The following is a 23946-nucleotide window of genomic DNA, read 5'->3' on the forward strand; positions in this document are numbered from 1 at the left end:
TAAAAATAACTGCCCCCTATTCTGGAATGTCCTTAAGCATCTTAGAAGCTTGTCAAGTAACAAACGCTTCTAACAGCAAACGTAATGCTTAAAAATCTGTTCCTGCTTCGCCACGGTGAGGGTCCTAAAGGTAAGGAATGCTCAAGACAGTTTGGCAGGGAGAGCGAGCTGTTCAGCAGGTGCTGCTGGCACCGTGCAGGCAGAAAGCAGCTCCGCAGCGAGCATCTCTCCTCCGCGCTGAGCCAGGTTGGAGGGATGAACTGAGGGTCACGCCACTGCTGTGGCGTTAGAGCCACGTGAAAAGACTAGGCTATGTCTCTGTTAGCAAATCAAACAGTGTCAGGGAACAACCCTGGGCACCGGAGCTTGAACTCTGGGTCTGTGCAACTCGGTTGCTAGAGTGAGCCCTGGGACTCCTTGGTCCAGGCTGACTAATACCCTCCTTACCAACGTTGGGGGGTGTGATGCAGGAGTAAGCAAGGGCTAGGGATCATTCCCAGGAGATAGTTTGGATGTGACCTACCCCCTCTTTGGAGGGTAAGGGAGTTTGATAGCCTGGGCATGGTCTGTACTATGCCAGCCGGTCTCAGCTCCAGAGAATGATGATGAGCACATTTAATTTCAGCTAGATAAATGCGAAGCACAGAGGGAGCTAATATTTTTGGATGTAAAAATATCGTATTAGGATGGGAGTTGAATTTAATTGAATTATAGCTTGACCTCAGATACGAATACTTTCCCCTCGGCAATATTATTTACCATTTATTTTTGTTTTATTGGGTTTTTTTTTGTGTGTGTAAAACTTTCTGAATGTCAATACTAGGAAAAAAACCAAAGTTTTACCCTACAAAATTAGTCGTCTTCAGTGTATAGTGCTCTGACACTTCAAGCTTTTTTTTCAAACCTACTACTTCAGTTATATTGAAGTTTAAACACCAAATGAGATTTGACATGTTCCTACTTACACTTTTCAATGGTGTTGTCCTGGCTCTCTTCTGAAGAACCTCTCTCAGCTATGCTTACAGCTAACACATTAAGAAAAAATACTACTGCATGTAAATTAGTTATGGCAAAAAAACCCAAAGTGGCTTTGCTTCTTGCTCCAGTCTGTACCATGAGTGAAAGTTTCTCCCCCTCTCAAATATAATTGTTCTAGGCAGAAGTGAGCAAACTTGACCCCAGAGCTTTGTTCTGGCTGTAACTTCTTGTTGGCTCTTGGGATATTTATCTGAAACATTTTTTTCTCTCTTTTATTTGAAACACTGTGCATTTCTTATGCCTACCCTCCTGCCTCAAGTTAAACAACAAATCTGAATTTTTGGAAGCAGCACATCACCAAGATCTCAATCTCCTATGTGTGTCACGAGCATATACATTATATTAGATCTCACAGATTTTTGTCTAAGTAGATTCAGCGAAGTGCACTCCACTGAACAATAACTGAAATCAAACAAACAAGTAAGTATTCAGAGCGAGATAGAAAATGAGCAGGAAAAATTTCAGGATTTTGATGAACTCTCTGCCTCCTTTCTGATAAGCTGCTGAATTTACTAAGCTCTGCTTAGAGCTTCATGTGCGGTAACAGAGCAGATACAATCTGATGAATTTAATCACAGCCTGATGCAGTCTGAGACACCTGAAAGCACATTATTAATAATTGCTCAGATTCATAACTCATTAACTAGCACAGACATGGCACAGTCCACTTTTCAGAGGACTGTACTGAGGGTGGGCTGAACGTCCAAATATAGATGTATGTGTCTGGGCTCCCCCTCAGCGGGCAGGAAAGGTGTAAAAGCGAACAGAGTATCCAGATGTTAAATTAACCGCTTCTTTTGCTTTCTAGAGTCTATCCTTGCTCTTCTAACCTACATGTCCCCTTCTGAAAGTGAATGCAAACTGTGCATCTAAACAATTGCTTTCCTCGGGCAGGATGCTGAATTTCGTAGGCCAAATTACTGTTCAACGAGAATGATTTCTCCAGGCTTAGCGTCTCCACTTCGCACATGCAGTGCACGCTGCGAACAGCAGGGGCTGCTCCGCCTGCACCACAGCGCCGCTCGTTTCAGCGCCCTTTCCATATTCCCAGAGGGCCTCTAGAGATCAGTTCATGAAACATAAACTTAATGGGGCTGGGGGACGTGACGTTGTCTCAAAGTCAATATTTTTTGAATCTATGAATGGTTAAATAAGCATTATTTGCTGGTTGCGCATTAACGTACAATCAGTTGCCAGGTGGGGGAAACAAAGCGTGTATGAAGTTCTGCACAATCTGCTGTTTAGTACCAGGAAGTACCTGTCGATGAAAGATAAGCAGTCTGCCAGGACGCAAATGTTATTACTCTAGTAATTGCCTAAAATCATTTTCAGCTCTTGTCAGAAAATGACGCACTTACTCACTCTCACTCTGTTTTAGCCACGCACAGACCCGGGCCCTTTCTCCGTTTCCCGCACGCTCTCGCCCTGACTTTAGCTACCTGCCGTGGCCATCAGCTCCGATGCTGCGCGCTCAGCCTGCTCCTGCAGGAGAGGGCCAGGAAGCATAACCCAGGCTATTTTTTGTCCCTGAGTAGTCTATCAATACACTGATTCCTTCTCCAAATGCTACCGTGTGTCACTAATAATGTTGGTGCCCTTTTGCAGACAGGGCTGTTAATAGCTGTGTCTAGACAGAGAGAAATTTTTCTTCCTTGTATGAACGTTTCACCTTTCCAATTTTCTTCTTTTTTTTCCTGCAAACGAACACAACCTCGGCCTCTCCTCTCCCCAGAGGTTTTCTCCACCGGCAGCCCTGCAAAATGGAAATTAATCAGCAGGAAAAGACGATGCTCGCAACTAGCTTCTTGCAAAACACGTTTGACAGGCTTTTGCTTAGTTTCTCCCACCGCGTCTGGAGTAAAGAAGTGAAGGAGGACGTCTTTTCAGCCATGCCAGCTAGGGAAGAGAGGAACACGTTCTCAAAACACGGCTATGCACACGTTCGCCCGGTGTCTTGGTACCCTCCTGCAAGCGCTGATGGAGCGCGGGAGAGCGTTTCCCCACAAGGTCTGATCTGCCGATGCAGGCAGAAAGGAGAAAGGAGGCGTCAGGCAAAAAGGAAGGGAACAGGGGGGAAGCTCAAGAGCCTGGCTGCGCATCGCCCGGGGAAGGTGCGTAATTGCTGCAGCCGCCAGGGTCACCTTGGAGACGGGCTGGTAAACTCCAGGCCTCCGAGAGGCGGGCAGGAGGCAGCTGGGTGCGTAAACAAGTAAAACGAGATGGACAAGGAAGCTCTCCAGTGAGCGGCGCGGCGCGAGGCGGCACAGCCGGTGGCCTGCCCGAGCGAGCGAGCGGGGCGAGAGCTGGGGCGGCCGGGTGGCACCAGCCTCCCACCTGCTCCCCGAAGCCACGAGTTACAGAAAAACGCTCCAGGTAGAGGATTTTCTCTTTCCTTTACTAGCTTGCGCGGACTTGACCGGTCAGTAGAGCGTGGGCCGTGGGGTTGGCGGGCCTGGAAAGCCAGATCTGTAAAGACGTGCCCGGACGGTTGGCAAGCGCTCGACGCGGTTTCCATGCTTGCAGTGATTCGGTGATGGTATAAGAAAGAAAGAAATGCAGGTAATTGGTTTACACCACTTAACCTCTTCACAGACGCGGAGGTCTTTTGCTCAGAAACGATGTGGGACTGGTGAGGTCAACCGGGACAGGCGCTTGCAGGGCTGTGCGATCGTCCAGAGAAGAGTCGGGTTTATAGCTGCCGCACCGGGCTCCTTCTCAGGAAAATAAGGGCTGGATTTCCACAAGACCCACGTGGGCTCTGCTGGGGGGGTTGGGTATGAAGGGATGGTGCTGAGCAGGAAGTTGGCCTAGGCTAAACCTGCTCTTTCCAGGTCTAAGCCTTAGGCTTAAAAAGGGATCTGGGTACTTATGACCTTGAGGTTCTTCTGAAAAACCCAGCACGAAATGTTGGGTTTCATTTTTACCGAGAAGAAATGCGATCATTTCTGTTCAGCCTGCACAACACAACATTGCTAGTGGAAACAAAAAATGCTAAAAACTTGGGGTGTTGTAATTGCTCAAAGCCCAGGCTGTTGCTCAAAACGAAACTCTCTCTAGTGTTAACTGTTACATCAGCCAGCCCCTTTTTCACATATGGGAGACAGCTGATGACCCTGGAAGAACAATAAGAATTGAAAATGTGCAAAATTATAATTATGACCTTTTCTTGTTTTATTAATGGCCATATATAACGTATCTGTAAGGTAGACACAGAATTGTTATATTTAGCAGATCTTGACTATATCTGTCATTGCTTCATGTTAGACCCCAAAAGGGACTTAGGTACTGAAGAACTAGATCTTGCAGTGATTATCTTTTAGATGTCTGTTCACTGTCGCATACTATGCTGTGCACGTTCGTTCCCTTATTCAGTGCGTAGGGAGGCCAGATGCTTTAAAACCAGCCTTCAGTCTGTAGGAATAGCTGCCTACAGTTAGTATATAGAGAAGAAACAGAGGACAAGGTATCGGGACAAGCCTTCTTCCTCTCCAGAGAAGAGTATCACAGAAGTATCAGAGAAGAGCAATCAGTCCCTCCTAAGGCATGGCATTTAGTTCTCGTATTACTTAAGAGTTACTTCATGCAATATTTTAAATCCATCTCACACAACAGCATGCCCTCTGCACAAAGAGGTGATGAAATCACAGCCTTCTAGTGACACCTCGAAACAAAGTACAAGGCCACTCTCATCTCCAGTCTCATCTGCTCCTCCAGTCTCCTCTGCCAGCACAGAGCTGCAATCGCTGGAGAACAGGAAGGGAGCGGAGGCTGCACAGGGGCCCAAGCTGACGAATGCTATTGCAGGTGCAGGGTCTGAGCAACTGTGTTTATCTATGAGGTCTGTATCTATCATGTTATTTTAATCTGATGGTCTTCTGTGACAGCTTCCTGGCCAACTTTTGTTTCTGCTGTAGTTCTACCAAGGACAGTAGATCTGGGCCCTAGTTTTGAAATTTTTTTTACCTGCTAGAACATAGTGCTATTTGAGCTCTGACCAGGTACTCCGAAGGTTTGAGAGAAGGTTAATGAAAGGCTGGATGCTTCTTTTACCTCCCCTTTGTTAGAGGGTAAAGGAGGACAGTATAAAGAAGCAATAACTCTTTTCGATACATCTCCTATGGAAGTCACCTCTGCTCTGCGCTGTCACTGTATGGAGGCATGTGGGATGCAGGCACAATAAGGTGCCTTCTTGAACATGTTTACAGCGTATGGGAGGAGAAGACCAAATAATCCCTCAGAGGAAATTTCTCGTATTCCTGGAGAGGTTCCAGTTGAAGGCATCAGTATTTCTTGCTGGATGGTCTCTTAGGATGTAGATGTCTGTCACCCTGAAGAGTACTGCTGTTATATTGCCCCAAGGATTTTTTCTTCTCAGGGTTTGTCCTAGTAAGAATTCAGACGCCATTCAATTTAAATGGCCTGTGGAACATCTGCATGAATAACCAAACGTCATCGTTTTTCCAGGGTCACATCTTGTTTTATTGTCTGTTGGCTCTGCAGCTCATGTCCTTTCAAAGCCTGAGATCAGATCCTGCTCCCACCACATACCAGCAGAATTTTGCCCCTCATTTTAAGCACAGACAGGATTAGGTATTTCATTTGCCCCATATTTCATAGTTCAGTCAGTAGAGACTTGGAAGAAGCAGCATATATAGAAAGCAAAATGAAAGGAGAGTAAAGAACACACGAAGCTCTGTGACTGCTCCATTCTTGCTAGGATTCAGAATCTATTTCCTTAACGTACAGTGTTGTCTTTCAACAGCTGTGGAACGGTTTTATCTTTGGCTTAAACCAGCAGCCAACAGAAAAGAGGACGCTCCGATGATGTACATGTTACTGTGGATCAGGCTCACACGTATTGGGTTTTATATTTCGTTTGGTTTTCTGTATTCATTGAATGTGTAGTAAGGTTTCTCAAAGACATGCTGTTCTGTGGCATACAAATTCAGGTCATGTTTAAGAGGCTTTAGGGTAATGTGTCATTTAAGTGAAATATCTATATGAGTAGGCTTCAGCTGCTATGTTTGCTGTTGCAACATGGTGTTGGCGATTTTGGTATGGAATATCTAAGAGGATGTATATTCATGAAGAGCAGCAGAAATATTTAGTATTAATGTTTTTAATTATGATGCGTGGGCGAAGAGCTGTGATATTATCTCTGTCTGTGGCATTAGTGAGATTATTAGAGTGCTCCGTCCCATCCTAAAAAGAATACTAGAAAATTTGGGAAAGTTCAGGAACAGCAGGATTGTTTAACATCTGGAAACCAACTCTGTAGCAAGAGTTATAAACTCAGTCTTTCCAGTTAGCTAGAAGAGGGTTGAGAGGGGCCTTCAGATGTTTCCATGAGGACAGATTATGAACGGGTAGCTCTCTAATCTAGTAGGAGAAACTATGATAGCATCTAATGAGGGGGAAAATTCAGACTAGAAACAAAACATGTATTTTAAAATGAAAATGATTAACTACTGGAACAACTTAACCTAGAGATGGTGGATTCTCAGCTAGAAATGTTTTTAGGTAGAGAAGGAAATTGTATACTTAATGCAGAGATAACTGATGATTGACACATTTTAGTGGCATTTATTGATGCACAGGAAACCATAATAGATATATTAGATAGCCTCAGTTCATGAATCTCACTGTAATGATCACATGATGCTCACTGCAGCATATTGGAAATGGCTCCACCGAACTAAAGGCAAGGGGAGACTAAATTCTTTCTGTGGCATGTATTTGTGAAGATTTGTGCAGTGCTCAGTGGATACAAATGATGTCATCCTTTCAGATCATGTTTGCATAGTATGTATATATCTATATAAATGTATAGGGAGCATAGAGACATGCTGCACAGTACTGTGCACACTATATATATGCTGTGTGTCCTATATGCACACTATATATAGAAATATATATAGGCATTATATATATAAAACACCATAGCACATTATTATGTGATATAAATATAGTTTGCACATTATTTTTGTAAACTCACTGTACTTTATATTCTTGCCAGGTTAAAATTTCCTCTTAAGGACAGGTCATTGTTTGCAGAAACATTTTTGACTGCTGATCTAATATAGCGCTAAGGCTTTTTTTGGTCATTCATTAATAAGTTCCTTTGAGAACTTTGCTCACTCTGGGTGAAGTAAGAGCTGAAATGATCTCTTTTGTGCTGCTCTCAACTTCTGCAATGAGCTAGTACTGAAACCAATTTAGGAAAAAATACATTTTCTCTTTATATTTTTCCAAGCCTAGCTGGTGTGGTCTGAGTGACTGGGATGCCAAAGTTAAATGCACGTGACATTTACAAGCTGTTGTAGCCAGTGCTCTGCGGAGAGGAGTGGAGTAGTTTAGATGAAACAGTATAATTCCAGATTTCTCAGACGTTTTTTCTTAACATTTCAGTTCAACTGCAGCACATGGAATGATGCCAAGATCTGAAATGTGATGCGCACTGACAGGGTGATAATGCCTTCCAGAGCCATCCATCTTCCTTCTCTCCTTCCCTGAGCACCCTCATTACAAAGAAGAGGACAGAGCTTCCTCTGTGCCAGGGATCTGCACTAACTCAGCACAGCCCCGCCGTGGCTCTCTGCACACTGTATTCTGGTCCTGTGATGCTTTTGAGGCTGGAAAATATCTGGGGGGCCTTTGTGATCTGCACATTCAGCAGACAGGCTCTAGAGTTGCAGTCCTGGTCATGAGCAGGCTTTCCCTCTGCAGTTCCAGCCTGCGATGCAGAAGGAACTAAACCTGCCGGACAAGGATGGGAACTTGAGTTTATACTTGTCACCATTGCCCACACGGGTTTCAGATCCTTCTCTCGAATGGGGAAGATGTCAGTAGACCGGACTTCAGTCCAGATGTCAGTATGGGGAACTACAGAGAAGCATCTACCCTCCGTGGCCGGCAGTTGCATAAAAGCTTTCATGTGCCTGGGGGTCAGGATTTGACGCGGCCCTAAAATGGCAGTATGAGCAGCGGCAGTCCTGCTGCTTTTCTTAGCAGGTGGCACAAGTAATCCTTATGTGAGAGGGAATGACCCACTGCCAGTCTGTGTGCGCTGCTCTTGGCTGTTTGTGGAGTCCTGAAATCCTGGAGTGATAAATGCTGTGCAAGTCTAAAGTACTATTTTGTTCACTGGTTGTGTTAAAATAGCACAGAGTGTCCTTAGGTGAGATAAAGTCTCACTGTGATAGCTGCTCATGTGCATAAAGTGAGAAAACCCTGCTCTGGAGGATTTGAACTAAATAGGAACATTGTAAATACAAGAAAATAGGAGCAAAATATAAGAAATAGGAACAAAAGCAGATATAAGAAAAAAGTACCAGGGGCTACAATTGTACCCAGGGCTACAATTTATGCTGTCGCAGTTCTTCCTGAGTGGGAACGCTATTGCAGATCTGGCATGGCAGAGGACTGTTTCAATAGGGCTGTTGCAGGTACAGTCTCCAGAGGCAACAGTGCTCTCCTGTCTGTGCTGACCTGCCTTTCAGCATGTTCTTACATGGGAGGCAGAACAAATTCCTAGCTACACTTCATTATTTGCCGATGGGCTAAGGTCATAGTATGTTTTTCTTAGCTCTCCTTTCAGGTTTGATGACCCACGTAGCGCAGATCAAAGCAATTACTTTCACTCGGCGAAAAGAAAAAGTTCAGTTCCTCTGACAATTTCCCCTTTTGAGAAAACGATATAAGTAAAAGGAAATAGAAGAGAGTCAAAACACATCCTGAGGAGAGAGCTGCCAGCACCAAATGCCCTGGTTATTTGAATGTTGGACTTAATCACCAGGCCTCTCCCCACAGCTCTAGGCACAGTCCAGACTACCTGCTCCACAGGAATTTTGGGGTGGGAGCTGCCCCCTCTGTCCTGATGACCTTTTGCAAGGGATGGCTGCTTGGCTTCTCTCCTTTCAGAAATTTCTTTAGACTTGCAGGTGTGCTAGAGAAGCCTTCTCTGAGCTCTTCTCTACTAACTTTTTAATCCTACCAAGTCCAAAGCAGAGCTCAATAGACCCTGTCAATGGCTTGAGTTAGGAAAGCATGCGACTACACAGATCCAGGTTGTTCCCATAACTCAAAACAGTGAGTGTCTAGGCTGATATTTCAGTTACAACTGATGTGAGGTATCAAAGCAAGAAGCACTGATAAATCAGAGCTCAAGCCCAAACTCTGAAAAAGTAAGGAAGCACCTAAATATTTGCAAAACGGGGGCATCAAGCATTTCTCAGAATAGAAGAGGTAGTACCCTTACAAGTTGAGGGTTTGTGATGCTCAGTATAGTAAGGCAGTTTTCAGTATTCTGTGTTGTTTATGTGAATTCATGCTACATGGGAGGTTTGATTCTTCCAGATGCCGGGCACAGCAAGGCATGACCGTGAGATGGCAATCCAGGCCAAAAGAAACCTGACTAAAACCACAGACCCAGTAGAAAGACTTCGCCTGCAGTGTTTAGCAAGGGGGTCTGCAGGCATTAAAGGACTTGGCAGGTGAGTCTAAGAAGCCAAATTCAGTATTCAGTCTACTAGTGTTAGTTACAGGATGCTCCAGCAAAAAGTAGCTAATGGGTGGTTAAAGGGAAAAGAGAGTGAGATTTTTCTTAAGGTGTATAGTGGAATGATGAGAAGCAGTGACCACAAGTTGCTGCAAAGGAAATCCCAGCTGCCTGTATGGAAAACCTGTTTCACCATGAGAATCATTAAGCAGTGGAAGAGTTTGCAGAATCTCCATCTTTGGCGAGCAGCCTAACCTAGCATTGAATGTAACCCTGCTTTGAGTAAGAGGTTGCACTAGAGACCTCCAGAGGTCCTTTTAAACCTCAATTATTCTGTATTTTAAAATATAAAATAAGATGCAAATTCTCAGTTCTTGATTGAAATTTTGCCCATACTGAATTACACAATAGGAATCCCCTCTGCTTCCAAGGAGCACACATGTTATTTTAAACATCTTATGTGGTTGCTTGAACCTGGAAAGTGCAGCACCCCTCCCAGCTATCCTTTTCTTCAGGCTATGGCCTTTCTGTGCTGCTTCACTAACATACAAAACCAACTAGCTGAAGGAAGACAGTGTGAAGAGCAGTGGATTGCAGTGATCAGTAGTGCCAGAGTCATAGTGAAAGAGTATAATGTAAGAAAATCAAGATCCCTTATTTGAGGGTGGTGACAGTGATATGTCCTTGTGGATGATAGGGTGAGCTGCCTTCTTCTCGTCCGCAGGAGAGGTCATGAACATATGGAAGGGCCACAGCACCCAGTCATAGCGTTTGGTTCGTAACCGTACAGGGCAGCTGTTGAGGGCATGCTTTCACTTATGTTTCCAAATGGGAAAATGAGCCCCAGAGACACTCCAGACTAGATCCAGAAAAAAAATTAAGCATCTGCATCCCACTTCAGCTGCCTATATCCAAAATTCTGGCCGTCAGAACTTCCCACTCAACTACCACCTCACCCAGGAGGTCTTTGAAATCCACAAGAATCCTTACTTTTGCCACAGATATTCCCTGATCATCTATTGACCTGTGCCTGAATAAAAACATTTCATTTTTGTCGGCAACAGGCGGGTGGACTGGGATCACAAGCTAAGCAGGGACTTAAACTTGTATTTCCCAGTTCTGATGCAAATACCACAGCCCACAGAGACTGGGGCAGGGGCTTCTGTTTTTTGGGAGAAAGGACTCACCTGCTTGCCTTTTGAAGGACAGAGCTCAGGACCGTGAATCCCTCAGAGGAAGGTGCTTCTCTGAGATCCAGAGTAAGAACTCCTGACAGAGAGAAAAGGAGAATTTAGACATATCTCTCTCCTCATTATTTCCTATGATTAGCTTAAAAGTCTCCATATTCTGGTTTTTCTGCTTTCTTTCCTTTGAGGTGTGATGACCCTTGTTTAGTGGTCTCTTAGCTGTCTGGTTTATGGGGCTAGACCTCTTCTGCAGTCACCGTGAGAGTGTGATTCACCCCGCACCTACGAAAGGCAAGCTGGACCGTGGTCTCAGTCTCCCCCCAAGCTCCGTTAACTGCAGTGGCATTCTAGCTGACTAGCTTAAACTTAAACCAAATGACCAGCTTTTAGATGGCGTAATATATAGTGAATAGGAAGACTCCTTCAGCTAGGGTAAATTCTGCCTCATTTAACTTCAGCTGTGTAAAATTCAGACACCCCGTCTAAGCCATCTCTGCTGTCAAAAGGTTGTTTTATTTTGTTTCTTTCTTTTTGTTTCTCGGAAGATTGTAGAAAGGGAAACGTTATCTCAGTCAGGTGGCCCTGTGCTTTGGCACTGTGCTAAATTGCTGCAGCATTCTCTAAGTTTTCTGTTATATTAACTTCAAATTGCACATTTTCCACAGAGTGTTTCGGATTATGGATGATGACAACAGCAGGACCCTTGATTTCAAAGAATTTGTGAAAGGATTAAATGATTATGCTATGATGATAGACAAGGAAGAAGCACAAGAGATTTTCCGGATATTTGATAAAGATGGCAGTGGAACAATTGACTTTGACGAGTTTCTTGTTACACTAAGAGTAAGTCTGGGAATTTCTGGTATTGCTGCATTAAATGGAGAAAAAGCCCTCTTTCATCCTTAGCTGAACATCATCAGTGCTAGCTAAGTACAGTACTGATATTCATATCAGTAATTAGCAAAATCTACAGTTGTATTTAAAAAGTCAGCAACTCTTGAGTAGATAAAACATTCTATTTCCATATGCTAATGAATGCGCTAAATGGAAAAATTGCCCCAAATGACCCTTTTGTGGATAAGAGAGCACAGAACCTAACATGTCTCTGCAATATATTGACAAAATCTAAGGCTCCTAGTAAATAAATGGTTGTGATTTTTTTTTACAAATTACTGCCTTGGTTTAGGTACTTAAATTCCACCTATACTGCAGTTCAGGTACCTATGTGGTTCTGTCTGTTAACCTTGCTTCCCTATCCTTTGCCTTATAATATATCTCCTTATAACATAAGCTAATCCAGTGGAGGTTTTCTCTAATTAAACACAGCATGACCAACTTTGGTTGGGGACCGTTTGTTCTGCTGATGTCTACACAGCAAAGAAAGAGAAAATATTTAGTGCTTACTGTTGTTAAAATATTTGAAATTAATAGTATAGAAAAGTATTCCGGGAAACATTTCTCTCTTTTTGTCTACTTATCAGCCTATTAATAGACACTGAATAGACTCCATCACACTGTTTTTTGATAATATATTGTACTTTCTATTGCACGGACAATGTAAACTATCAGTAGTTTGCTCTTTCAAGTGCTTGAACTAGATTTACTATTAACAACAGCAGCTACTGGAATTGGGAATTGGGCAAGTAGATGGCAGAAATGTAATGAATCTGTTAATATTTCTTTACAGCCTCCCATGTCGAATGCCAGAAAAGAGATAATCATGCAGGCATTTAGGAAGTTAGATAAAACTGGAGATGGTATCATAACAATTGAAGACTTACGGGGGGTTTATAATGCAAAGCATCATCCTAAATACCAGAATGGAGACTGGACAGAAGATCAAGTGTTTAGGGCCTTTCTAGATAATTTTGATTCACCCTATGACAAGGATGGGAAGGTAAGTGAAACATCTAATGTGAAGCCACGAAAACAACGTTTGACTCACAGCTGAAATTACTATATGTAAGAATGATCCCAGTACCAAACATGCATCTGCAGGGCATTTATTTCACATTCATGGAAGACAGTAAGGCAGGTGCATAATCAATGCTTAGGACTATTAGTGAAGCTTGCTTAGGCATTCAGAGGCAAAAGTAATCTGCAGGAGTGGCGAAAGCTAGGCAAGAGATTGCGTTTGCAGGCTTGTAGCCTTTATGGCCCTACTTTCATAAGTAACTCTAAGCATATCTTCAAACTAAGCCACTACAATTGCTAATTTTCAAAATCTATGTAAATTAGAAGATTTCTCACATCCCAGGAGAATATAAACCAGGATCCAGTTCAGAAGCAGGTTCCCCGAAATACTTTATGTTTGGTGCTTCTGTAATATGTGTAATTACTTAAAAGATTGACTTTGGAAATCACTGCATAATAGAGAGAGATTTATCTAAAGAGAATTGAAGAGAATTAAAAAGAGAAGTCCCAGAGCTCTAGCTGAAGTGGGAGCTGGAAATGGGCTGCCAAAATGACCTGAGGCTGCCGAGAGAATTGTGCCCTGAGGAACTGCTGGTCTGGGGCAGGGCTGGGAGGCCTTGCCTACCACTCAGCCAAAGTTTTCCAATTCAAACACCTGGTCACCCTCTATGGTGGATGTCTTTTGCATCCACTTCATAACCTTCTCAATCTCCAAGCCATTCAGACTTCTTTTCCCCCTCAATATGTGTCTGCAAAGGTCTTTGATCCAAACTTGCATGGGTCTGACCAACTCAGAGCAAGCCTGGATCTGTCTGCTATTTCCATATCGATATCCTCAGTCCAAGCTATTCATAATAACGAGCCATTTAAAGTTTCATCAGAACTTTGCACAATGGCTTTACGCTTCCGTGACTCTTCTGAAATAGTCTTTCTTAGGTTGCACTTGGCTTTTAGTGGCTGCATTACACTGGTCGCTGTTACCTGTCTAATGCTTGGCTACTATACCCAAATCTTCCACTTGTTCTGTTTCCAACAGGCAAGTTCTCAGTTTGTAGAGAGGTGTTTGTTTTTATTTCCCTTGGGCATGACTTCACACCTGGTAGACCTGAATTTCATCCCTTTTTCTGTTACGTCATCCTCAGAATTACCCAGTTCTGTGAGTTGTCCCCTTCCTTGTCTGCAGCGGCAGTGACTTCTAGCAAACTTCAGGAGAACATTCCTGCTTTTTGTGCTGAGGTCATACATGAAAACATTAAACAAGATGAGTCCCCAAAATGATTCTTGACAGACTTAGTGCCACTGTATCTCTAATTGGCCTCCACAATGCCTTATACTTTGTAAATGCTGCAGTTTTTGAGCTTATAGAGAAGTTACTTTGACCTCCTCTACCTCTTGTTTAGCAATCCTGATATTAGCCCGCCAGGTACAGTTTCTTCTGAGAACTGAACATGGCTTTTCTGTGCCTAAATCTGCCATGTCACTGATAAAAACCAAGGGCATGTTAGATTAATTGTCCAGATGAAACTTCTGCCTGAAATGGAAATACATTCCTTGACTTCAGCACTGAAGACTTGATCTGGGTTTTGCTGACAAACAGCTTCAAATGATTCCTACAAAAGGCTACAAGAAGGTAGCTGACCAAGTGAGAAAACCTAAAGCCGTTTTAGCTGAAACGCCTCATGGCTGTGCAGCTGCTAGAAATGCAGAAAGGTCCTCTTTACAGTAATCTTGCTGAGTGCTTCTGAAACAGCCAGGGTCAGGGATGCTTGTAATCGGTTTGTAATGGCAGGATAGGCTAAAATGGTCAGTTCTCCTGACTGTCACACATTTTTTCTAGCTCTCAAATGTACTATGCTAAACACTATGGGGGTAAATATTTTTGTATGTGACGTTTTATTCAAAGAATGACCTATATGGTTCAAGTATTAAAAGGCTGCTATTTGTAGTACCTGTTAAATCTGTTTTTTTTAAATTGATATTTAATCTAGTTACTTTTAGAAATAGATTCAGCTCCAAAATGTACATCAAAAATATTCAAAACTTTTTGGGATTTGAAAGATTTTTCACTTCTTTAAATGAGACCTGTGTGGAACAATGATATTTTCTCTCTGGTGAATGGATATAAAGCTCCTAGCTATATCTGGGTTGCACCAGAAACCCAATCCCTTTTTATTAATGATAATGCAAAGAACCAAATGATAGCATCCCTGTAAAAATTGCTTAACAATATTTTTCTTCTTGAGCATCACTGATTTTAACTTCAGTTCCTGGTAAGGTTAGTTTAATTGTGCATCTTCAATTCCTATCTAAGCATAGCTGGAGGACAGGCATGCTACTTCTAGTAAAGAAGTGAACTTCTGCAAATTTTCACTGCCTTCATTCTTCCTATTGGGTTCCTTTTCACCAGCAATAATGTGAAATAGCAGATGTTAAGGTTTAATTTAGAGTTTTTCTCAATGTGTAGTTTTTACCTATTACAACATGAAGAAAATAAAGGTTCATTTTCCTGTTTTAAATCCTTCTGCCTCAGGTCACAACAGAAGAATTCATGAACTACTATGCAGGAGTCAGCGCTTCCATAGACACAGATGTCTATTTTATCGTCATGATGAAAAACGCTTGGAAACTCTAACTGTACGATTAAAGGAACAAGACTTTATTTCCACTTTTTTAGGTCCACACAATTAAGTGTATGCACAACAACATGCTCATTTTGCATAAGAGCAGCTTCCAGTCGCTGTGCGGATTACAGTCAAGCTGTAGAAATAATTGCCAGAAGCACTGCTTTGGTAGGCTCGCCCTCAGAGCGTCAGCAGCATCCTTAGAGAGCAGATCGGGCAACCAGCCACTCTGCAGACCTTTACCTTTTCTCTCTGCATCCCTGACCTGTGTTTTCTTCTCTGAGACAAGCTTTTCATTTCTTCTCAGACATCTGCAGCAGGTCCCCATTTCCACTGTTAGCTACAGCTGTGCTTTATAGAGGATGTAAGAGAAGGAAATATTCTGGAAAGCTTATGGTTTGGGCAGACTGTTACAAATATGAGAAAGTCCGACCCATGAGGGACCAACCTCTACAGTGCTCAGCAATAGACACAGAGGGTCACATACTCCTCTCTCCCCCAGCACCACAGTGTCTCTCAGCTTCTTGTGCCTCACGTGTGGGATGGAGCAACTGCACAAATGTTCAGCTCAGTGCTGGGAATACACGAGTTCTCAGTGCTGGGAAGCTGGAGGAGGAAACAAATGGAGAAGGGGAGACAGGGACCAATATAAATGCTGAAGACTCTATAAAACCTTTTTTTCTCCACTGCTTACAGCTGTGCCAGCAATTTTGTGCACATGCCCTGGTCCAAATCTCTGTGGACCTTCTTATATCTTTTCTTTTCTTTTGATTCCTTTCTTTCTGTACTCTAAGATTACCTTGCTAACATTTTTCTTCAAAAGGGCATACATGTGTTACAGCGTTTTCTTCTCACTGGTCCTGGAACTAGTGTGGTAGCTGTTGTCCGTACACTGCTATTACGAAAGTTACTTACTACTTTTTAATATTTATACTGACTTATGACCAAGCTATGACTCCAGGGAAGTTCTGAATGCTTGATATTCTGCTCCTGTACAGACTCTGCTTTCTGTTTCGTTCAAAAACAGTCTCTCAGTACAAGCAACAGGTACCTGCAATTTCTTAGCAAAGGCTATACAAGATCAATGTTTCCTTTGATCCGTAAGTCTCTAGAAACTTGCTTGCTGTTTAACACTGGAAACTGGTGGAAAGAGTCTGTCTGTGATGTTTGCCATCAGTCATAAGCGGAGTCTTTACCTACTGTGATGCTACTGAAGTATCTATGATGTGCCTTATATGAAAAAAACTTGTTATCAGAGGCTTTGCACATACTAGCACCTTGTGCAGAACCTGTTTCTTTCTCAGTTATTAATTGGCTCCACAACAGGCTGTCATATTATCTACTTAGTAGCTTTCAAATAAAAAGAAAGCAATGTTAATGGACTGTGGGAATCACAAAATGAGAAAATGATTTCCTGATGACATACATTGTCTAAATGTTTCAGACTCCACAGTGATCTGTTGTTCTGACATTTATTCAAGCACTGTGGAAATTTTAATCTGAATAACTAACTCCTAACAAGTTTGTCTGTTCTGTACTGACCCTTTCTAATTTTACATAATCCTAAATGCAATATACCTTTTCAAAAGGATTTTTGTGGAAGGAGGGTCAGCACTTGTGTCAAACAGTGGTACCGGCCCCAAGTACACTCTTTTAAAATCAGCAGAAGCTCTGTCACTGGCCTCTGTGCACCTTGGATTAAGCCTGTTACGGCTGATGAAAGCTCAGTGCTTCAGGGTGGCATGTCCCTCTTTGTTCTGCACTGAGCTTGACTAATGGGGTCTTGTGAGGCGAGCTGAAAGGTGTGAATGAGGAGAGTTCAGACCATGTTGTCCTTGAGTGAAGGCTCTACACTCATCCTCGTGATGTGGCTCATCCTTGTGATGAACTGTGGCTGAGGAGCTTCTTAATTCTCTCTGAGCAGGTCCCAGCTCTTCAGATTTGCCTAAGTGTAGATCTCATGACTTGCTGGATACATTTCTAGGCATATTCAGGAGGCCATTTCTCATAATTATATCATTTTGAAAATTTGCACAGAGCACATTTCTAAGGGCTTGCCTCAGGTTTCTTTGAACTCAGTGGCAAAGTTTCCTTTCACTTCTGTGGGGGCAGAATTGCAATCTGAAGAAAAATTGGTAGCTGCAGAAAAGATGTATTTTGCTTTCAGGAAAAAGAAACAGTCTAGGAAAGATAAATATGTAATATTTTTTACTTGTAAACAAATGCAGTAGAATACAAATAGGAATCTGTGCTATAAGAAATGTCATTTGATTAATATGTGTTCAAAATCATGAAAGAAACATAGGCATTGTATTGACTGCTAAGTAGGAAAATCTTTACTGAGACATGTGCAGCCATAATCATACAGTGGGCACCCATGCGTGAACTTCAGAGGAAGCACTTTGCAGAAGACAAGGACAAATTAGAGTGAGGGGCTTTGAACCAGGCATCAAGGTGCACCAAGGCAGGTGCTTAGAGCCATCCTTTAGCACTTCAGTATCCTTGTCTGCTAGGGGTGCTGCATTGTGGACATGAAGAGCTGAAAATGAAGTTCAAGAGTCTGCACTAAGCTGCAGGTTGCTGGGCGCTGCATACAGACCCAGCAGATGCGGTAGACGGACTCAGCAGTACAGGGTGTCCCGCCAAGTTCATGGTTGCACAGTGCACATGGCAGATACTCGGAGATAGGTGGCATGCATGCCACCGTATCTGGCACTAGAATCAAGATTATAAGATCTTGGTTGATGCTTCATATTCTAACATTATTTCTTGTTTCTGATTGATTGTGCAATAGAAGTGAAACAGGATAGCATAAACCATAGCAACATTTGAGTCTGCAGGGCTGTGGGGAAATACAAGAAGCAAATGTTTTGCCTGCTAATGTGCCATGAGCTCCAGCCTGCCCTGCAGCAGAGCCATTTGTAAGGGCTGAGCTCTGCCCATCCTGCCAGGCAGGGCACAGGAGCTTTGACTCAAAACGCTGGCTGACACTTGTGGTCACCCAAAGAAGGAAAAGTCTTCTTTGTGCCTTCCCAAACTCTTCTCCCACCTCTTTCTGCCTGAGCTATTAGAAACCATCTCTGACCACTGCCACCTGAGCAGGCACAGGACATGGGAGGGAGAGGGGCAGGGGACAGCCTCTCCCTTCAGCATATTCCCCAGGGAAAGCTGGCTGCCTTCAGCAGGGAGCACAGGAGCCTCTCGCGTGTGCAGGCAGTGTGCGGCATCCCGCTGCAGAGAGATCAACGGGCAAGTGAAGAAGTAGGGGTAATGGCAGCTAAATGGTTTGCTTGCTAGATGTGTGGACATCCTGGATAAGGACAAGTAAGGAGGGACACATTTCCCAGCTGGAACCTCAAGACGTACACCCGGGGTCCCAAATTTGCCCAACGGCCATGCTTTTGGAGTCACCACTTTTCAGCACTCCTGCAACCTCTTTCACTTCATTTTGGTTTTGCCTTTTGGGTCTCAGTGTATTCTTTGGCTTCATATTTTTGGCCTGGAGAGAAACATTTGGCTTCCTATGATCAAAAATTATTGTTTGGTTCACATTCTGTCCTGCAGCACATATTTCTTGAAGTTAGACCACAAGGTATATTCATCGAGCTGGTTAATTTTGTTGGTCTCCTGGCACAAAACTATTTTAGCACAGGCAGATGGAAGTAGCTGAGGTTTTTGCAGATGAAACCAAGTGTGTACACTGGTATATGAAAGCAAGTTGCTTTTATGTAATATCTTTTATGCAGTACTGACTCAAAATTTTGCAAAAGAGTAGGCAGAGCAGATCTCAGAGCTGAGCAAGCTGAGCTTGCTGCATCTGCTGTCATCAGCTGACAGAAGGAGTTTGCGTGGTGATTTCTGATTTTTTTCTTCCTCCCATATCCTGTCCTCTGCCGTGGAGCAGCAGCAGCAGCAAGCTCAGCTTTCCATGGTAGCCACAATGTTGAGAGAAACCTGCTGCCTTTGGCAACGGCCAACTTTCTATGACTTTATCTATGACCGTAGCCCATCCTATTTCTCTAGAAGTCCTTTCTCGTATCCATCTGAGGAGGGAAAACTAAAAAAAAAAAACAGATTTCCTAGTGGAATGTAGTGAATGAAAAGTCCTCGGGTGGCTGATTGCCTCAGTATTTGAAGCAGCGTCAGATTGTGCTCATTTGCCTCGTGTTCTGCTCTGAACACTTTTAAGTCCCAATGATTTCAGCACTGATTTTAAATCTGGAGCTCTCACACCAACAGGTGTAATATGAGACTAGAGCATCACACGAAATAAAGGCTTTAGCACTGTCATTTTCAACTGAACCTAGGTAGGGAGGCTGTATGTCCAGCAAAAACTGGACTGAGACTCTCTATCAGCTTTCAGAGCTCCTATTGAACCCACCAGGAACTGCAGCTGAAGAATGGTGATGGGATCCTGACTTTCTTTAAAATCTTGACAACAAGACAAAATGAGAAAGAAAGGAAATGCAATGTATTCTGAAAGTTAGCTCAAGATTAGCTTTCTGTGGAAAAACAGATTTTGGTAAAATGCGAGTAATGTTTATTTTCCACAGGCATTTCATTTAAAACTCGTAATATTTTTGCCAAGACCTGCATTTTTTTTTTACTTTCAGTTGATATGTTAGCATTCCAAATTTGTTGATTTTTTTGTTTTACCTCGATTTTCTGAAAATAATACTGTATCATTTTAGAGTAGCTTTGATTTTATACTATAGATTTATTTCTTAAGACATTTCCAAAATGCATTTCTTTTTTATTTCTCCTCTTTTATTGCTTGAATAACCTTTGGGTTTTTTATATTCTTCTGGTGATGGTGCTGATGTTGGACTAATTTAATTTTCTACTGTCATCTAAGCTGTGCTGTTAATATTTAGCAATAATTGGAATAACATTTCTTATATTCATTTTTTCAGGACACAACAGTTGCTCTGTCTCCAAATGCAAGAAGCTCATTCCATTGACTTCAGTGTCATTGGATGAAATGCAATGTGAGAGCTAGCTGGAGCAATGGATCCTAATGTCAGATTAGCTGACGATCTGACATAAAAATCAGACTTCTCTGAAAGACTCTAAAGAATTATTTTCAAAATCTGGGAATGTGTTACATAAACATTCTGCTTTGGGCTACAGTATATAGCCACAGCGACTTTTTAATTCTGGTTTTATCATTCCTAGGTTACAAAAGATGAGTTTTTGAATTACTACGCTGGAGTTAGTGCCTCTGTGGATAGTGATGCCTACTTCATTTTAATGATGAAGAAATCCTGGAAACTCTGACTTTTGTTTTTGTTTGCCTTGATCTCTTTGGAATCGGAGACTATAAAGATATGAAATACTATTAACCTCAGCATGGGTTTGATTTTTTTCAAGTTCCTGCCTGAGATACGTTTTCAGAGCCAAGTGGTTTAATGACACCAGCAAAGTGTTCCAGTGCTGGACACTTGCATGTGGCTTAACGTGTTCAACAGGTGGCGCATAAAAGCCAAGAAATCGCCGGCCTTAGTGAGATTCAGAGTTGCTGAGTGAGCAGAGGGATGTGACAGCCTATATAAACTAGCAATTGTGTTTCCACCATCATTAGTTGCTTTCTTGTGTGTCTGTACATTAGATTTGTTTTGCCAGTGGTCTGATTTATATAGTGCTTATTTGGGGTGCTTTGTGATCACAGTAATAAAGGGACTATTTGACCCTAAAATAATTCTTAACAGTTCAAGTCTCTGTTAGGTTACATTCCAGCTAATTTTAAAAGAGAGCTTTAGAAACCCACAACCAAAATGATACGTATCACAAGCCAAGAGCATATTCACTAAAGACCTACCCTTATTCAGCCCAGGATGGCAATATTACTGTATAAATACAGACCTTCAAGTCAATAAACACGTTGGCAAGAAGCCTAGAAGGAGTTAAACTTCTACCCTGTACAAATACCTTGCCAGCACTGGCAGATCCCTCAGTGCCAGAAAGGATGGTTTTGAGGTCAGCTTCTGCCTATCTAAACCAGCCCTGCTGGCGAAAGGACCTGTCCTGTCCATTGCACCGAATGCAGCCCCGTGCTCCTGCTGTGGGGTGGCTGGGCTGCCCCAAGGTGAGCTGAGTTAGCAAAACCGAGATCCTATGCCGTTATCGGTGAGCTCTGAGAGCTGTGATCTGCATCACTTTTTGGCCACGGGCTCACTAGCGTCAGCCCGAGGGAGAGGGTGAGGCCTCGCATCTCCGGGCAGGCGAATGCACTGGCGTTTCCCCTGTGGGCAGAAGAGCCGTCTCAGAGCTACCTCGGTTGTGTCAAACCACACCATGAGGAAATTTGGCCTTTCGTATCTTGCTGAAAACTGAGGGTGTCTTTGACTCACCATTTATTTTATGACCCAGACTTCACGCCACATTGCAGCCATTTAAACTTTTCTTTCCCTTGAGCAGAAATGGTTCCTGTATCTGATCACGCTTAGCCAGCCTTTTGCCACCCTACTGATATAGGCAAAAATGTATTTTGTCAGCCTTTCTAAATGAACATGTGCACGAGAAAGAGATTTGGTAAACAAACTAATAATATCAGCAGGGGGCAAATACCACCTTGGGAAGTCATTAACATTTTTCAGCATCATTAAAATTAGGCTGTGACTCAGTATTACAACTGAGGAATGACTTTTTAATTCATGGATTAGTATTTGTATGCTCTTAGGGGCTGTTTACATAAGACAAATGACTTGCAAATAGAGGAGGACAGGAATGAACAAGGGAGAAGGACTGGTGTATCATTAGCACGAAAACCGCAGCAGGAGTCTGACAGGTACTTACCAACAGAGCAGGCAGCTGCCAAACAGAGGTGTCACAAATCAGCTACATGCAAATCAGGGTAACCAAGCTCTTTTTCAAGCGTAAACTAACGTATATAGCTGAGTGCATAGCACAGGCGGTGAAAAGTGTGAATTAGGAAGGTTATACTAAAGAAAATAAAGTGCATCTAGTACACGAAAGCTGAGCTAGACCAGGATGCAGATACTGAGTCAGACTGAAGTCTGTAAAGTGCAGCGGGGGAAATTCTATCTTGTAGGTTAAGGAAACTGCTCAGATGGTGTGACCAAGTGCAGTGCTATCAAGACATAGACATGGCTGTATCTTTACATAGATATTATGCACCGAAATTTGGTTTTGGCCCAGAAAAGCTTGTTTTGGTGCATATTTGGATGTTTATTTTTTAAAGGGAAACTGAAAGCTGTTCATTAAGCAGTTTTGTATCTATGTATGCCCATCACATATGTTTTGTATATAAGATCATATATGAAGTTCAGGAATGGTGAAATTGGGACCACTGAAATATCATTACCTCAGTCCCTGAAAAATAGTCAGTGACCAATTTTACAAAAGACGTAGCTCCCATAGCTCAGGTCAGACTCTCAAAGCAAAAGGAGACATGCTAGTCTTTACATACTTCAGAAAAAAATCTAATCCCCAGGCAGAATTATTTTGGTAGGAACTTAGCACTTGTAAAACTTTAGCCTGACAGGACTTGGCTGAAACCACTGTAAGGACCAGATTGTTGGCATTGACCTGGTAGCAGCTGGATGTGATTCAGTTAACCGTTTTCGTGACAGTTTCTGAGAGCTAGGCTCGTTTTGGAATTTTATTGCTAACCTTTAGCCCGCCTCATTTTGTCTATGCTGGTCACTGTTCTCCTGAAAATACACTCTTCTAGATAGACTTTATAATATGCTCAGATGCATTCGTGGGAGAAAGTAACCCCCATTATCTGGCATGAATTAGCTTACACCATTCATTAAGAAAAGCTACAGTGGAGTGAACATATTGAACAAGAAGCTTCTTCGTTTTCTATTATTAGTTGCATATTTGTCAGCATTCAGTAGTGTATTAATGAAGGACTATTTCTGAGGACATAACCTGTATGTGAATTTGCTTTAATGTATGCATATTTATGCTCTTGCAAGCCTGAGGGCTTATGGCCTTGGCTGGTTCTCCTGGTGTGGATTCATCTCTGCACGTGGAGGCCTGCTCAATGTTTCCAGCTCACCTGCGCAAGTATTAGCCATTTACAGGAAAGAGGCCGCAACTGCAAACCACCACGTTCACTTGCCCAAGTTCCAGAGTTCAGTTATCACTCGATTACCTAGGTAATGAGGGGTAGATTGGGAAGGGGAGTTAGGACAAACAGTGCAAAACATAGTAAATGAGGCTATAGAGAGGCTTCCGTGGTGAAAAGCAAGGTCAGAGATCCAGTTTTCTCTGGCAACTGTATGTGGCCCAGTGCTGCGACTGCTGAGCCCACCCGGCCCCATGCCATCTTCCAGCGCCAGGGCCCCCCGCGCTGGCCACAGCGCTGCAGACGCAGGCAGGGATGGTTTTATGCTGGCCGACTGTCAGTGAGACAGAAGTGGGAAGAAGTGGAAATCTAGCTGTGCTTCGGCTCTCAGGGTGGTGGTGATGAAGGGGGAGAGAGAAAAATAATCCAAGACCTGGGCACAGCTTGGGGGTGCTTGTGAAGCCCCTTCTCAGCCAGGGTACAGCAGTTTGACTGCAATATGTCACAGCCTTGCCACCCCCCAAAGCAGCCGAACTTGTGTCCTTTGTACAATCTCCCTGCAGGCACATCACGGCCTCGTGCCACCTAGCTAAAGCCCACAGCATTATCCTAATTTCAGTGGCAGCAGAGTAAGGCTATCCTGACACATAAGCA

General features: G+C 43.0%; 1 protein-coding gene across 8 annotated transcripts; it reads left to right on the top strand.

The window, feature by feature from the left end:
- Positions 1 to 1386: 1386 nt before the first annotated feature.
- Positions 1387 to 23851, top strand: LOC104147784 (calcyphosin-like protein). 8 transcript variants are annotated; one of them, XR_011137994.1, is made up of 7 exons: positions 1387 to 3411; positions 7447 to 7503; positions 9394 to 9530; positions 11388 to 11565; positions 12410 to 12619; positions 15167 to 15425; positions 20433 to 23366. XR_011137994.1 is itself a non-coding variant. In XM_068928582.1 (6 exons), exons 2-5 carry the CDS (start codon positions 9394 to 9396, stop codon positions 15266 to 15268), a joined length of 627 nt encoding a protein of 208 aa, XP_068784683.1. In that variant the 5' UTR covers positions 3626 to 4876; the 3' UTR covers positions 15269 to 15270; positions 20433 to 23851. The 8 variants fall into 8 exon arrangements, 7 of the variants coding, with proteins under 7 accessions (XP_009678921.1, XP_068784684.1, XP_068784683.1 ...); XM_068928582.1 differs by lacking the exons at positions 1387 to 3411; positions 7447 to 7503 and adding an exon at positions 3626 to 4876 and having other exon boundaries at positions 15167 to 15270; positions 20433 to 23851; XM_009680626.2 differs by lacking the exons at positions 1387 to 3411; positions 7447 to 7503 and adding an exon at positions 3449 to 3597 and having other exon boundaries at positions 15167 to 23366.
- Positions 23852 to 23946: the final 95 nt, after the last annotated feature.

Source organism: Struthio camelus, chromosome Z (assembly GCF_040807025.1).
Source record: "Struthio camelus isolate bStrCam1 chromosome Z, bStrCam1.hap1, whole genome shotgun sequence".
Taxonomy (NCBI): domain Eukaryota; kingdom Metazoa; phylum Chordata; class Aves; order Struthioniformes; family Struthionidae; genus Struthio; species Struthio camelus.